The 17,223-nt window shown below is 36.0% G+C and overlaps 1 protein-coding gene across 1 annotated transcript in view; it reads right to left on the bottom strand.

Moving 5' to 3' along the window:
* Positions 1-449: 449 nt before the first annotated feature.
* TMEM161B (transmembrane protein 161B) overlaps positions 450-17,223 on the bottom strand; it is a 54,797-nt gene continuing 38,023 nt past the window's right edge. Inside the window, exons 8-12 of the mRNA XM_069880010.1 lie at positions 16,521-16,661; positions 13,056-13,169; positions 11,798-11,972; positions 9,566-9,662; positions 450-8,259 (exon numbers count right to left, since the gene is read on the bottom strand). Of these exons, the coding sequence (XP_069736111.1) occupies positions 7,982-8,259; positions 9,566-9,662; positions 11,798-11,972; positions 13,056-13,169; positions 16,521-16,661 (805 nt within the window). The 3' untranslated portion in view covers positions 450-7,981. The remainder of the gene's footprint in view (positions 8,260-9,565; positions 9,663-11,797; positions 11,973-13,055; positions 13,170-16,520; positions 16,662-17,223) is intronic.

The following is a 17,223-nucleotide window of genomic DNA, read 5'->3' as shown; positions in this document are numbered from 1 at the left end:
CCCTAACAGAAAGGGGATAAATAGTGTACTAAATTATTTTGCAGAAGTTGTTAAGAGGAAGGATGTGTTATACAAAACAGGAAAAAAAATCACACTGATAGACAATAAACATTTATTGATCTTTGGCTTCAGAAATTGTCCTACTATGGATATGAGAAATATTATAGAAAATAATGGGTGTTTTTTTTAAACCTAGAGTAAGTACTGTAAAACGGCTTATCCATTTACAGTGCACAAATGCAAGACATGCAGAGTACATGTACTACATGTAGTACATGTAATACATACTAAGATACTGTATGAGCATTACCACAGTAGACATGAAATGTCTAACATGGATCAACACTTTACAAAGGCAAGCAAGTTGATGGGGCAGTTGATATACAGCAGATATCACAGTTTCTCTTAGATTTGCTGTGGTATTACCATTAGCAACTAAAAGATATAAATTTAATAACGTGTGCATTATAAAAACAAAGTTAAATTATAACATTTCAACAGAATGAATGGTGAATAAAAAATGTAATCTTCACTTTGCAAGATTTACTGATGCTAAAGGAATTTAGGTGTTTAGACAATAAACCAGTTCTTACTCTTTTCACATTAATGAACAGCTGTCTGATACATCGTAACACTAAGCAAGACAAAACCAGCTTCTTAAATGCACTAATGTTAAAAAAAAAACCAATGTAATCTCTTACACATAGTGTAAGGAAGTATTTCACAAGCTTTACTGGAGCAAGTTTTCCCAAACAGTGCACTAAATACAGTACAGATTGCTACAGACACTTTTTAGAGCTAGAAGCTCAAAATGTTTTTAAAAGTCTTCCTCAGAGGAAGGCTTCCTTTGGTAGATTTGAATTGCCAACACCATCTGAACTTACAAGCGTTTCACATTCACAACGCATAATTAACTCAAAAGTTGGCAACTGCTGTTTCCTCACATTTCTATTCCCTGCTGAACCAGACCAGGCAGGTTTCACCTTCAGCTCTTGCCATTCTCTGAGGAGGGGACATAGCTGAAAGGTTAGGGTGGTTTTGCTATTCAGTACCCTAAGAGCATTCTACAGAACTGGTACAATGTGTAACTTGTGCCTTTTCTCTGGGAGCCGCTTTGCTCGGTTCCAGCCAGCCACGTTACAATCCAGCTCTTTTGTGCTCTTTGTGCCCCAAACCCATTTGGATGCGGTGAACTTCACTGCAGCCTTTCTGAACTCAAGTACAACTACTTACCTGGCTGAAGTCACCCATGTACAACTGACGCATAAGTAACACCCAGGGCATCACTACAAAACTTTGTTATGGTCAATCCTTTCAGAATTGTGCAAGTCCTTTCCTTTAGCCAAAATGAAAACTGAATGCCTAGGTGGCAGTGGGGTGTTATATTGTAGTTGGCAAAGCTGTTAGACTACCATTAAAGTGCAAGGAATGTAAAAGATTTCTTTGAAATCTTATTTGCCTCCAATGAGTAATGACCCATAAACACACATGAACATTTCTAAATGTCAAAAATTGTAAGAAAACAATAATTTTATAGCAAACCCCATCTTAAAGGCCAGCAATCCTTTCATTTTCTTTCCAGAAGTTAACCTTCTATTATGTAGCAAAATAGCCATGAAGATACATGCAAGAAATGTATAAAGCATGTCTTCTAGAGACGACCCACCTTTAGGCACTTTAGTCTACAGTGTACAAAGAGAATGCAATGTTACTGTAGGTTGTTTATTATTTGTAGTAATTGTACCTTAACATTATCCAGACATTAAATAAAAAAAAAAAAAAAAAACAACAAATGCCCACAAAACCCCAGTCCAAAACCGAGTGACTACCCAGTTTTTCCACTATGTGCTGCGCTCTCCTGTTCATGTATACCAATGAACCTCTAAAGCATAACGCAAATGAGACAATTTGTTTTGAAACAGCAGGTAATGCAACACCAGTCAGGACAGGTCAATATATCGCAACAAGTATTTGACACCATCTTCACTGTGAAGCATGACGGTCTTAATACTTGTAAAGCGGCAGCTACACCAACTATTTTAACAGCAATTTAGCAATAAGAGGAAGCTAAAATTCACATAAAAAACACCAGAGTCTTTCCCATTTGGCAAATACTGAAATGAAGGGAGTGCAGTCTTTTGTTCTTAGGTTTGCTCTAGAGTAGGAAGTATCGTGTGCTTTTTGCTTTAAAAGACAAAAAAAAAAAAAGACTATTAACAGAACAACATTGAATATATGTGTGATCCCAGCAACAAAGACACATATTTAAAGTAAAATATTTACAACTTGGAGGATGTTCCCTGTAACAAGAAATTTTAGGCTTAAATTATTTAATAGCATCTTCACATTAATATTTGCTCACACAAATGGGAAAATTGAAACATTAGACAAAGTTTCCTGTGATTGCTACTACAGTTACTTCCCCACAGGTATTCTTCCTAGAAGACCTTACATACTGAGAATGTGCAAGATTGTTAACAGTGGGACAAAGGAATGACTAAAGACAGTAAAACTAAAACCGTTTGTTGGCACCTCATGTGTATGAACTGTATTTACTAAATAACATTTTTGGTGTGTTTTTCTTCTATGTTTTTATCAAAAATACTATAAATATGCATTCTTGAAGCTTAGTACATATACAAGAAGCAGAGTTACAATGGCTAGAGGAAAAGGGAGCAAGGTTGACTTCAAGCACAAGAAATTTTAAGCTAGATTTTAAAAAATACTTAGCAGCATCATGAAATAAATAGAAATTGCCTACTACTAAGGAATTTGTAAAAACCTACTCTCAAAACTCTGACAAAGTGTGTGTTTGTTTCATAAGTAGCAGTCCTATGGATAGGATGTTGTTTAGAGAAATGTTGCAAATGTGAATAAGGGTTCCTAATGATGTGTGATCTCCTACGGAAAATGTTTGCTATTTACAGGTGGATTTCACACTTCAGTATAAAACTGCATACTTTTTAATATTTCAGTGTGGACATCAAGTCTGAAAAAAAATAGCATAGAAGTATATGACTTCCAGTTGCAGGCACTGATATTAATTAAAAATAAAGGAAAGATGATCCATGGTATCAGGATTTAAAGCAATTCCCATTGAAATCAAAGTTATAAATATACACTGGCATGCAAAACAATGTCCAGTGCAACATTACTGTCCTGGCAGTCCACAGTGAAAGACGTGAAAAATTTAAGTGCAGCATATGAAGACGTCAGTAGAAGCAACTTTGAAATAACATCTTGGCCTCACAATCTCTCCTACAGAGAAAGACAACCTTTCAGTCTAGCATTAGAAGTACAGAAGTACAGATTAGACATGTCACCTGTTTCAGTGTATGTGCTGTCAAAGACACAAAGCACGGCAGAACTTCCTAAAGAAGAAGTAGCAAAAAAATCACTCCGAAGCACAGACTGACTACTCTGCATCAGCTTGCTTATGTAGATCAGATATTTCGCTTCAATACTTGTTTCCTAGATGCTTTTTAGAGTAAATGTCAGTGAGGTCAGAATACTGCTCTTAATTTACCATTTGGGATTTAGGACTTAGGCTGCAGATGCTGAAAGTAACAGTCTCATTTACTCATAAGGGCAAACATCCACATTTAATATTTGATTTAGGATACATGTGACCTGCTGTTGCCTTCCTCTATTAAAATTTTGCTTTGCTGTAAGCAAAGAGAACACATGACTTTCTTTGGACTCATTTTCATTCAATGTGTCCATTTTCACCATGCACTTAATTCTTCAATATTAACTAGAAGTTTCTAGTAACTTCATAATGACAAAATGACCACCGGAGCTAAGTCTGGTGGCTTTGCAGCTAACAAATAAATGGGCAAATAACATCATCTAACAAAGCATGAAGCACAACATTTTAAGTGTTCAAAATCTTCTCTGGAGAAACAATGTTTAAAAAGAGAACACAGGCCTTTGAGAATAGAAAGACATAAGGCCTTTCACCTTAAAGAGCCTTCAAACAGCTTTAAGATCAGGTATTTTAAATTTTGGATGCAATACACCCTAGAACTCTATTACCACTTAGCTGCAGCTATTGTGAGAAACTACAAAACTTTTAACTGTTCCTGTGAAGTTAGCTGAAATTTCTGTACTCAGTAACCATCTTCTAGACACGATTACACTGTGGAATTGTGTTGTGGCATTTTTGTTCGTAAGCAAGTTGAACTTCGAAACCCAGGTAAACGCATATCTCTATCCACACATCTTCCAGTATTTGTGACTAAAAGGAGAACAACTGCCATAGAAATAAATTTTCTAAAGCATGTCCTTCTGCACAAGAATGTTCTTTAGTATGGATACTACCTGTTTTCCCCCGTTACTTTTCTTAGACAAGATTCTTAGACAAGACAAGTCTGGGAAAGGAAAAACTGCCACTAAAAATACTTTAAAACCTGGCAAATCCTATAGCTTGAGAAGGTATCAAAAAAGGACAAGTGTTGCCTGAGAATATCCCCTGCAAAGTGGAAGAATAGGCTTGTAATAATCTATTCTACTTTTCCTAATCAACTTCTCTAGGCTCAGAAAGAGCCCAATTGTTATATCTGGTCTTCTCTGAACTTACTGGAAGACTTGGATTTACCATTATCCAAATACTTTGTCTAAAGGGACTTCTATAATACAAGTGCAGTGTTTAAACAATCGTTAACAAGTTTGAATTCCAGCTGAAATATGAACAAACTTATTTAAATGATTTAAAACAACTAATCGTTAAAATACAGATTAATTTAAACTAAAACAATAAAAACCAAAAAACAACCCTGAACTAATCTAGTCCAGTCAGTTCTGTGTAGGGAATGCACAAGAAAAGCTGTGGACAGAAAAAAGAAGTAAAGCTAACAAGTCACATTACTGGACTGAGAGAGGGAGATCTGAATTAATGAAGAAAGAAAAAAACACTGATTCTTTGTCAAAGGCACTTTTCCTCCTAAAATCTTTCAGAAATTAAGTAGGCAGTGGGCAAAAGCAAGACAAAATGTTTAGGAATCCTAAATTAAAAACTACTGATCTTTCAGTCACATTATACCTGCTTTTCCACTCTGCAGAATGCTTCCTCCCCACCCCCAGGTGCTGATGAAAAAATAAAAAGCACTGGCCAGCTGCTGTTTTAAGGGAACTTACTAAAGTAGTGACCAGATACTCCTCTGAAGTTTACATAATATACACAGAAGTCAGGACTATCAGGGTTGCTATTTTACTGTAAAAATCACTTTTGAGCACATCACATAGTTGTAACACTGCTCACAACCACAGCGATATGCACCCTCTAGTTTCACTGTCACCTGACTTTTCGAAGGTATTTATTGCTATATTTTAGTTTTTAATAAGCCTCCTAGATTCATGTAAAGTTTAAATGGATCCAAAGGAAGACCATCTCCCACTCAGACTAGACTGCTGACCAGAAGGTCAACCATGCAGTTCTGTGGAACGATGAAGCAGCAATGGCCAGAAGCATTGATCTTAATGTCAGCAACATCCAGGTGCCTATTTTACACTGTGATCAGCGTGACGTCTGAAGAATAAGACAGCATGCGCTCATACCAAAAGCTCTGTGAAACTCAGTTATGCACGTGATCAATTACCTCTGCTGAATGCAGTATTACAGAACTACAGTTCACTTCTACTTACAGGCTTTCAGAATAAATACCTATACCAACAGAAACTGTTACTTAATGTTATTTTGAAGTCATGTCCAGTATCCAAAATTTATTCCTACACTTCAGACTCCAGTCATAGGTAACAACTCCTATATAGCGAGCTTCGTCAGCCAAGTTCACTACCCGAATCAGACTGTCTTATATTGTTTATCTTCCTGAATACAATATTGACATTGCATACCTAACTATAACCTAAGTGCTGGCCTTATTAGTTCTGTTAGTAATGATACACCTCAAACTAACAGAAAGTGGGTCCAGTATTGCTGGACCTGTCATATTTTGTCAGTCTATTCATCTGAAAGACATTACCTAGGAACGTTTCGAGATCTGAACCTATAAAGTTAAATATTTTTCTTTAGGCCGATACGCATGGTTAAGCCTTTGTCCCCATTAGTTATGAAAAGTTGGTGTGGAAAAACAAAGCTTGCAGCAGCAGTAACACTGAAAGACCATACTACAATGAAACTGGTAGAGCCATGCAAGGTGTTCTCAGACATCCCAAATGCATGCGGTAGCTGTTGTACACAAATTACTCCCTAGTATCAGTAAATGCAATTTAATAAACCAAAAAATAACTTTAAAAGGCATTCAACAAAATAAGACAGTTTATCACCAGCTTCAATTCTTGATTTTCTGCATTCATTGTCAGTTTGTTTTCCTATAGCATAGGTTTGCTACATATTAAACATTTTGTTAAGCTTTTCCATTTATAAATGCTTATCATACGCGAAAGCTGTACACAAATTCAAGAGAAAAACAACAGTAACATAAAACCAGCTAGTATTAGTTAAAAAACCCACTGACCTTTGCAAAGTGTAATATTAACTTTTAAAAAAAACTACTGCATATAAATCCCCATTCCTGTTTTGCAGTTACACAAAACATCTGAAAAATTGTCATTCTACTTTGTTTTGCAATGGTTTTACACTTGGAATCTATTCCTCTGATTAAGCAAAACTTGTGAAGTTAATGCTTTGCTCCCCCCTACTATAGCTGTTTAATTATACCGAAAATGTATTTCTGAAGCCAAGAGATATTAGTTGTTACCATATGGCCAAGTTAACACAGATCAAAGTAGCTAAAGATGATCTGAAAGGACAGAAATTTCAGGATTAACAATTTAAGCAGATCTTCTTTTCCAGAAGAGTGTAGGTTCTTTAGTATAGCTAAGTACCTTTGAAGAGGCACCAAAACCAAATAGCCCTTTCAACTGAACTTTCAAAAAAAAACCCAACTAATTTTCATTTCAAAAGGGATCTTGAAATTCCTAGGTACACATACATCCCTCCCCCACGGCCCTGTAAGATACATTCAGTAATTTAAAATAAAGTTTCCATACTTTATAACTTCATATATATTATATATCTAATATATAATATATATTTATATGTACATTACACAGATACATATACTCTCAGTCAGCAGGATTAAACTGTTTTGTTTTGAAATGCTTGAATGGTGTCACTAATCTACTTCTATTATTTTGTGAATTCAATGGAATTTAGCTATTACCTGAAAAGAAAAAATTTAAAAGATCCAAATGGAGTCTGTGGATCAATATTAGCACCAATACAGATGGCCATTACTTCAAAATGACTGCAGGGACTGAAATAATATATTTTTTATAACTCTCCTCTTACTGCACAAGTATTTCTGCAAAATATTTAGGCAGCAATACCTGTCAGGTCCATACATCTATTCCTATTAAATTTAATTTTTATACAATTTTCCTTACTGTAATATACAGTATCTCTTTTGTCCTGTTGGATTATTTCATTTTTCATGGAGAAAAGTGATCGATAGCTATCCAACAGATTTTTTTTTAATATCCCCTCTCTCTCCATTCATTGTATGGCTCAGTTTCAAGATTTAATCGATAGGCAGCCACCATCACCATAACCTAAAACTACAACTATAACCTATAATTCTAACTCTAACAGTTCAGTCACTGACCGCTGATGTTTAAAAAGCAAGGTTTTGAGGTTGGCTTGCTTGTTATGGAAACCCAGGATATTCAGAGGTCGTATCTTTTCAGCACACTCACCACCACCTGCCACATAATAACGTCAGTCAGTCCCAATCCTATAATTCAATCAGTTACCTACCATTTGGGTAACAAAAACACCAAAACCAGTTGCAATTTTAAACATTTTAAGAATATTCACCCTGAGAACACAGAGGAAGTGTTTAAAAAAAAATTCTGATATGTTTTCTCTTCATAAATAATTTTCTTCTCTCTTCATCCATTCTTGGGTACCTGGGTTTGTATCTAGTATATGACCTCACACTTGCTTTGTCAGTAGACCTGTTCACGCCACAGTTAGGTACTGATGATAGAAAAGCCCAAAAAGGCTTGTAGAAAAGAGGCAAGCAGCAATCCACCAGGTGAAGAAAGACAGGAGTCCCCGGAACAAGACAGGAGTGAAAATATTCTTCAGGCTTCCCAAAGCCATTGTTATCTGTATTGCAGTTACTTTCATCTTTCCATCAGCAGGTGGAGACTCAGAATAAACTGAGCTGGGAAGCAGACTGTTTTCTACTGGAGTGTCAGAATTCAGTTCTGGGTAGACGCCCCAAGAATAATTACCTATTAAAAAAGAAATGAGAAACAGATTTTTATAGAAATAACAGAACTTGAATTTAATTCTATCACTCTACCTTAGACATAATTCTCACACAAAAAAAAAAATCCCTTGAAGCTTTTATAACTTAGTAAATACCTACTGTATTCATCTGTATGGCTCCTTACCATAGTAAAAAGCCATTAGGGTTGGATTCACCTTACCTTTTCACATACTAACATGTACATGTGATATAGTTGCCTTGGGATCCCTGTTGTACTGGGTATGATTCATCTCACCAGATACAGATGTTTATTCCAGAATGGGATGAATCACAGCCTTGTAAAGCCTACCTCTTTCTGTTGACATTTTGCAAAAAGAATGCTACGACTGCATGGCCGGCTGTGAAAGACATCCCTCACAAGAAAGAAACAAACAAAAAACCCCAGCGTGATCTGATTGAGAGCTGCCCTGCAGAGAAGCACCTTCCACATGAGACCAGGCTGAGAGATGTGGGCTTGTTCAGTCTGGAGAAGAGAAGGCTCCGAGGAGATGTTATAGCGACCTTCCAGTACCTGAAAGGGGCTACAAGAAAGCTGGGGAGGGACTGTTCATAAAGGCTGGTGGTGATAGGAGGAAGGGGATTTGGTATAAACTGGAGAGGTGCAGATTTAGGCTTGAAATAAGGAAGAATTTCTTCACCATGAGAGAAGAGGTACTGGAACAGGTTGCCCAGGGAAGCTGTAGTTGCTCCATCCCTGGAGGTGTTCAAGGCCAGGTTGGACGGGGCCTTGGGCAGCCTGATCTAGTGGGACATGACCCTGTCCATGGCAGGGGGGTTGGAACTAGATGATCTTTGAGGTCCCTTCCAACCCTAACTATTCTATGATTCTACAATTCTAAGATTCTATGATTCTATCTCCAAAAAACAAAGTGAACATCACATCTACCAACTTCTGTTCAAAAAGCCCACTTCAAGATTGAAAAGCTGAAAAAAATACTTTTAACAGATGCTTATAAGTTTAAATCAATAACGTTTTACACAACTCACTTTAAAAAAGACAAATATTTCAATAGAAGTAAACTGCTTCATTTCTTACATTAAACAATTTCTCAGAAATAATCACATTAGCATATAATTGAAAGATGTCAAAAGCAGCAAAAGAACAGAACAGCTTAAAAGCCACACATCAGTATGTTTTAAGTAGCAGGAAATTACAATGTATTTCTGTATTGCAAGTACCCATACAGTCTGGTTTCTTTAGCAAGCTGAAAATATAAAAGAGCCCTGTGTAGAATAGAACACATTTTTGTCAATCCCATTTTGCCTACCTAGTGTTTTCAAGAGCAGAGTTGTGTGAAGGAGCATTACCAATGGTGCAACATACTGCAGTGCAATTACACAAAGATAATAGAATACCTGAGCCACCTGGAAAAAGAGAAGAGAGTAATTCATGAATTCTGGCTGATCAAAGCAAAGCTTTATGAACATGTCTAGGAAAAACAAGCAATTTAAGAAGCAATACTTAGGCACTAAATCTGTTTTAAAAGTTTTCTGGCGTGTCTTCACATGTGACATACTGTTTTCGAAAGACCTAATGAAAATGTCCCTATAACGAACTCTAGTTCAGGACATTTAGAATACAAACTTGAGAGGCAGTGCTAAAAGGAAAGAATTAAAAGCATCGGCTTCTTAAAACGAAAAGAATCAATTTTGCTTCTGTTGTCAAAGATCACATGTTGTCAATGATTCTTACTTCAATATCCCAGAATCAAGGCTAAATATATGTTTTATTTTAAAAGTCCCCAATGGTTTACACACTAAATCCCGTTTCAAAAAAGAAGTAGTAGTCACAGTCCAAAGACTCATAAAAAGTAAATGAAAGTTTGGTTAACATTGCAGTCCCTTTTCAAAAGTAAGACATTTTTAAGATTGCCAACTGTGAAATAGCAATTTTAAATACAATGGCAAGATGAGTTTTCATTAGCAGTCAGATCAATAATGGCATTGAAATAGTCTTTATTTCAGGTATATATTATGGTTTATTGAAATCCACTCAAATTTATCCCTCTCCCTGCTCCCAGTAGGTTCCATCTTTCTCAAGATTGCTACATTACATATTTTATACAAGTTACTGACCAAAAAGACTAGATCAAATAAAGAAGAACAAGAGTCATAAAATCAATAGCAAGGAAGCAATGAAATAAAGCTAACTGGATTTTAGAAAAGAACAGAACACAGGGTGGCAACAAAAGATGAAGGTATTTTTGGAACTATCTCTAAAACCTCAAAGGGCGTCATGATGAGCAAGCATCAAAATAACAACATAAGGAAAAAGTGGTAAGACTGACAGAAGAAGAAGCCTGAGACAAAAATGTGTTGTAAGATTATTGACTGTATATGATAAAAAAAACTGATTAAAAAGTAATGATCACTGTAGGATGACAGATAGGGAAGACTTCACTGGACGAAGTTCCAGAAGAAGATAAAGCAGACATGGCTAGTAAAACAAGACCAGACTTCATCTAGTGGCTATGACTTTCTTAAAGAGAAGATTTTGGAAATGCTACATAAATGGATTTAGGAAACATACATATAGAAGACACCACTATTTTATGGATGGAAGGAAAGCTCCCAAAACTTAAATTATGCATTCACAGCAATCAGTGCTGTTCTGTTCTAACCAGTTGCTACCTGTATTTCATTTATTCTGAAGTGAATTGCTAGCCACTCTGTTCATAAATAACTACTGCACTGTCCACTTAGGACCTTCAGATACTCTGTGAAGCCAAGGACAAGATTATCAGTAACACTGACAATCCTAAGAGAAAAATCTTGGTCTTACGGCACATTTCAGCGTTCCTCCTGCAACAGACCCCAGCTGAGCAAGATCATCAGGCAGCATTACCATGGCACACTAGAAACATAAGTTTACTTTAACATAACACCATTCTATAAAAAGCTTACAAATTTCTACCTTCTGTTTGTTGATGGTATGTTTTATAACTTTTCTTTTAAGAAAAAAAAAAAGAAATCAAAGAAATTTGTCGTTTGCCACAGTAAGAAGATGGGCAGACAGTTTTGTAACTAGGCTACTACACTTGAGTGATCTGACAGAATTAGACATGTCTCATTTTATCCCAAAATATAACCACCTTATCTTGAATCTGGATCAAATGCCTCAATTTAAAAATCAGTTAGGACTAGGTAACTGTACTTTACCCTTCTAAATCCAACTTCTTTTTTTTCAGCACTCAGCCTATGCACTCCTCAAGATCTGTTTGTGCAGAACAGAACAGAAACACACTGAATTTGAAAAGAACAATTTTGAAGATATCTTTGATAAGAACTTGCAAATAACTTAGGACAAGCCATCTGCATAATATGGATGATATATCTCTACATATTTTGCTTTGCAGGATTTCTCTGTAATGGCACTACTTTTATAGCAGCTATAGTTTTGGAACCTTCATTCATATTTCAGCTCTGATACCACAGAAGACAACAAACTAGAACAGAAGCACTTGTACAGGTAGAGCACTCCATGAACTCAGTGTACTTACCATTTTCTGTAAATCAACCACACTTATTCTACCAGCTTCCCTTTTCATCTGATCCACACTTTTCTGGGCTAAATTCAGATAGGCTTGTAAATGATGACGCATCATAGCCAGTCGTAAAGCACACAACAGGATTATAATCCACAACCTCACAGTGTCAAATGTATCTTCTGACATCCTGTAAATAAAAAAACAAAGGCAACACTGTTTTCCAAAGACCATCTACTGCTACAGAGCTGTTTGCACCATCTGTAAAGAAATCTTGAAGCATATTGTCAAAAATACGTAATGCATAATCTATAATCATGAAGTTCATGTGCAAGTAACATTCAGTTTTGCCCCTTGCTTCCCTCTCTACCAATATTTCTTAGTAGCCCTATTACAGCATTAGATCCAGATGCACTTGTCTGTAAACAAGATCAGCTCTTAAATGCTTAAATTCTGAGTAATGAAGTCAGAACACTAAAAAACAAGCTCACTCAGACTATTACAGGCTTTGAGGTGCATAGTTCTTGATAGTAAACGTGTACTTCAGCTGTCTTAGGTCCCCTGTTACGGCACAACCCTCAAGATAAACTGAGGTACAAAGTGGAACCACAAAATATGCATCTTTGCAATGTCTTATATAATAGTTCAGCAGTCACAGAATCATCTGAGAAGCACTTAGACCTAAAAAGCAATAAAACTACCAGCTGTTCACATTTGCTTGAAGTCTATTTGAATACTACTATTTTGAATTATCTAGACTATTTGTGACAATGACAATCACCTATGCTACTTCTACAATATTTATTCCAGACACCACTCTTCCTAGAAATTTTTTCCTTCTTTATGTTTTAAATATTTTAGCTATCAATTCCACATCCACTCCATCTACACACAGTTCTTAAGACAAATGGCTAAGTTCAGTGCTAATGCCAATGCATCTCAACTGTCCTCAGTGCAACCACACCTCTTCTACACCAATATGTAAAATACAAAGGTCCAGAAGGTGGCAGTGAGGTGACAGGAAGAACAATCCATCACTGCCAAGATGATGACAGAGCGTAGGAGATTTTTGGGAACCACCACCTTAACATTCAACACACTGTGACTAATTCTCATTCTTCAGAAATAACAGAAGCTTTTTAGAGCTGAGCTGCAGTTTCCACAATACCTTTGACAGCAGCTGCTGTTAAATTTTAAGTCTTTCAGAGGGCACTAGTTAGACCTATAGTTTTGTCCTCAATACTCCAGAAAGAATCATTAAAGAGAATCTTACAAAGGGATGCTCTCTTTGCCCAAAGGTGGATTCATAATGTAGTCCTTAGTGATTGGTTTTACCCACAGTAGAACCATAAATAAAGGTGCCAAGAAGTTTATATGCAGCAACGTTCTGAAAGAAGAAAAAAAAAGGGAAAAGTTACGAAATACAGTCATCCCACTGTTGAAACTGGGGGTATAGATTAAAAGGAGAAATCCAAATTTTAAATTAGTTGGGATAAAGGTAAATAAGAAAATTATTTTCCTGCTTTACAGGTATGACTCACATTTCAACAGAACAGTAATATTTCATACTACACAATCACACTGGTTGTAGCTTAAATATACTCTTGGAATAACTGAAAACTTGATTTATTCCAAACAATTTAACCAAAGCAGATACCTGAATTAAACACACTGCAGCTAAAGACAGTTGTTGAATGTTTTCGTATGATGGCATAACACCACACTGCTCTAGCTATTACAGTTTCAATCTAGAGTCAGCATCTCAAAGGCGTAACTATGGACTGCTATATTACTATTTTCTCTGCTTTATTAAAAATGTACTCAGATTAATTTCCATTATTTACAAAGACCGGGAGAAACAGTTCTCAGAGGTCAGATTTCCCAGGTTAATGAAGATTTTTACTTAGGAACCTTGACTAAATGAAACTTGGTACTTACATTCAATCAAAGATACTCAGACATTAAAAAAAAAAAAAAATTGCAAGTCTAGCTATTCCATTTAAAAGGAACTGAGCAAACTGCACAGTTAATGTAAAAGCAGCACCATTTTGGACTCTGAGTACAAAGCAGACAGTAGAATTTTAAAAGACCAAATAGTTTCCTGGAGTTCCTTCTGAAATTAATACCCTTCTTCACTTCTGAAACCCATCTCCAATAATTTTTCATTACGGAAATAAAATTAAAACAATTGAAGACTTCAGTGCTATAGATCTGGTTGTTTTGCTACTGCAGCACTTCCTCACTAACAGAGATGAGCTTTGTCTTTACGTCCATCTCCAACCGGAGCACTTCTACACTATAGAAAATCGAGGTAATCAAAAGCTATTCTAAAGAAGACAAGACCTTGCCGACTTGAAACTATCAGCCATTAAAATGTTTGCATGTTTCAGAATATGCCACCATAGACACATTTAAATCATTGGTTTCTGAGAAAGAAATAAGCACTGCTAGTTATTCAGTGTTGCTAGGGAACATAACAGCATCAAAGACCAGTCCAAAGCATTTCAGTAACTTCCAAAAGCATTTTACCTGAGCTTCTATTTATTTAAGTGTCCTACTGAATTAATGGACTGGAATGTGCCAAAAGGTGGCAAAAGTCCCTCTTGTACTCAAATAAACAGAGAAAAAGACTGAAATAGTCTCAAAGCAGGCTCTAGAAGATGAGGGAATGTGTATGAAAATGGTACAAATTTATTAAGAGCACTCCAAAATAAATGCAAGGAAGGATACAACAGAATCATAGAATATCAGGTTGGAGGGGACCTCAAGGATCACCTGGTCACTAGTGAAGAAAAACAAATCAAACCAGTTCTCGAAACTAAAAGGAACATTGTGTATTTTTATTCTGTTTACCAAAAAAAAACCCAACGTACTCTCTATACACATGGAAGAATCACATTAATAATTCTGAACACATTAGTGAAGTGGTAGTTAAACATCAACTTTTATTTTCTTTATTTTTGGGGCTTAGTGTACTTTTGGTCAGTGTTCTCTGTAAGTCTATCATTCTGTAATGGAATGGGAAAGGAAGTTAGTTCTCTGGGGGGTTTTGTTCTGTTTTATTTTGTTTGCTTGCTTTTTTGGTTTGGGGTTTGGTGTTTTGGTGGTCATGGTTTCTGGGAGAGTTTCGGGACTGGTGTGGTTTCTTGGGAAGTTCTGGGGACTTAAAGGGTGGGGGTTGTTTTTGTTTTCTGTTTTTTTTCTTTGTTTGTTTGTTTTTCAAAAAGTGGACTGTGTACTTCACTGCAGAGAAAGGCACTGTTTTCTTGCACCCAAATTAGAACTTTGTACCAGTATCATGTCATCTCATTTACTACCCCTCTTTAGTCATTGTCAAACAAGTGCAGTCAATAATGATCTACTCATTGATAAAAAGACACCCCTAAGGACAAATATTAGTCTCTAATCCTATCACTTGGTGATGATTCTTTGTTTATAATCACCTGATTACACTGATATCTGACCACGATTTTAATCCGTTTATTGTCATTTTTATATTATTCCAGTTGAACAGTCAAAGTACTGGTAGACTTTTGAAAATAATTTGCTTCCTTTGCACAAAGTTTTCTTCAACAACCAGTTCTAATATCCTCTAAACATTACGTTAGAGATTTATTCTTCATAAACTCATTCTACTGGACATGAATCACCCTTTTAGCTCCTAATTAATTAACTTCTATTGAAAAGAGTTTATATTTCTGCTCAGATCTCAAGTCTATAGATTGAGGAAGATGCTGGAATATTAGAAGATCCTTACAGAAAAGGCACAAGAAATTTTAAAATACTGAGAACCATAAAAATGAAAAATTAAGCAGTTTATTTAGCTGAAAAGAACCGATTAGCAAGTGACTCAGTCACAGTCTACACATAGACAGAAACTTAACAGCAGGTACAACTAACTAAAAGCTTGCAGCTGTACCGGAGGCATTCAAGTACAATGAGTGCAAGCATAACACAGAGCACCTGGTTATACATTACTAAGAGTGAAAATAAGGACCCATTTTACACACAGATCAATTTTTAATATGGGCATTTTGGGGGGAAAAGGAAAAAAAGTGCAATTTGAACATAAATAATTTTCCTACTAGAAAATATAATGGTTCCCTTAGGAAAGTGACCAGACTACATGATCACAATGGCCAATGCTGCAGAATCTGTCACTAACATATATTAAAGATGAAACGTCAAGATCTGTGGAAGACATTTGGATTTTCTCCCTCAACCAGAGTACACTGAAGAGAAAGAGTTACATTGGAGAAACCACTTTGTTACCAAACTCAAGGACAGCTAGAAATGCAAATATTCCTGTAAACTTGTATTAACATCTGACTCTTGTATCTTACCTTAAATTCATTAAAGGCATGATGCTCACCTGGAGGTTGGGGTGGGAAAAAAAGTCTGTGGTTGTACCTCTACCTCCCAGTAGTTAACTTCCAAAAAATACATGACAGGGTGAAGGAAGCAGTAAGCAGAAACATTCATGGTGGGGCTCTTGCAGGAGGAAAGTAAAGCTCCTTTAATTGGGACTCTTAATTACAAGGCAAAGAATATACCTGACTGGCAGAGCACAGGTTGAGCAGAAAGAGGCAAGTGGCAAGTCTGCTCAAGATACAAAAAGCAGGCAGCAACAGAATTCTTATTCACTACCTTCTTGTTGGAATAGCTTGTTCTGTTTGTTTACAGACAAAAGATTTCAGACTGAGTAGCATATACCTATGTGCAAATATTTTTTCCTTACTGTGTTATTTTTTCTGTTGCTAAATTCAGAGCATCCAGATGCATTTGTGCCAGTCGCAAGCCAGGGAATGTCAAAAAAGCACCAATAAGTGAACACAGAACAGCCAGGAACAATTTGAAGGTTAGTTTAGACACAGGACCCCTAAAAGAAAAGAAAGGAAATAAGCATTGTCTTGGGGAGGAAGTCTGGGGGAGGGGTATCAGAGACTACTTTCAACTCAATAGCATCTAACGTTTAATCAAAAAAGCAAACAGTATTCTATAGTTTTACTCTGGAATACCAGCATTGTTATCAACCAATCAGTAGTCAAAATTAAAAAAAAAAAAAAGTCACCTATTTATTTCCTAGAAAGAACAGAAAACCTAAGCCACTGACTGTAAGATGTTAAGTTTGTTAGCAGAGCAAAAAAAAAGCAATTTTATATTGAAATTAACAACTAATCATTTAATAGAAATAGCTAATAGAATTAATTTAATGATTATATTTTTAAAAGAGGAACAGTTAACTGGTCAAAGACAAAATGGATATTTAAGTTATACTATTTACATTCTACCTTTACCCCTTAAAAAGCTCTATCAAACTTATTACTGCAGCTTTTCACAGATTTATCTAAAACATACATGTGGCCAATTAACATGTCTCTTTGAAGTGATTAATGTTTGTTTTAGTGAACTATGGACCGAACAAAAAAATACAGAAATCT

The sequence above is a fragment of the Phaenicophaeus curvirostris genome, chromosome Z (assembly GCF_032191515.1).
Source record: "Phaenicophaeus curvirostris isolate KB17595 chromosome Z, BPBGC_Pcur_1.0, whole genome shotgun sequence".
Classification (NCBI taxonomy): Eukaryota; Metazoa; Chordata; class Aves; order Cuculiformes; family Cuculidae; genus Phaenicophaeus; species Phaenicophaeus curvirostris.
This window is presented reverse-complemented; position numbering and strand designations above follow the sequence as displayed.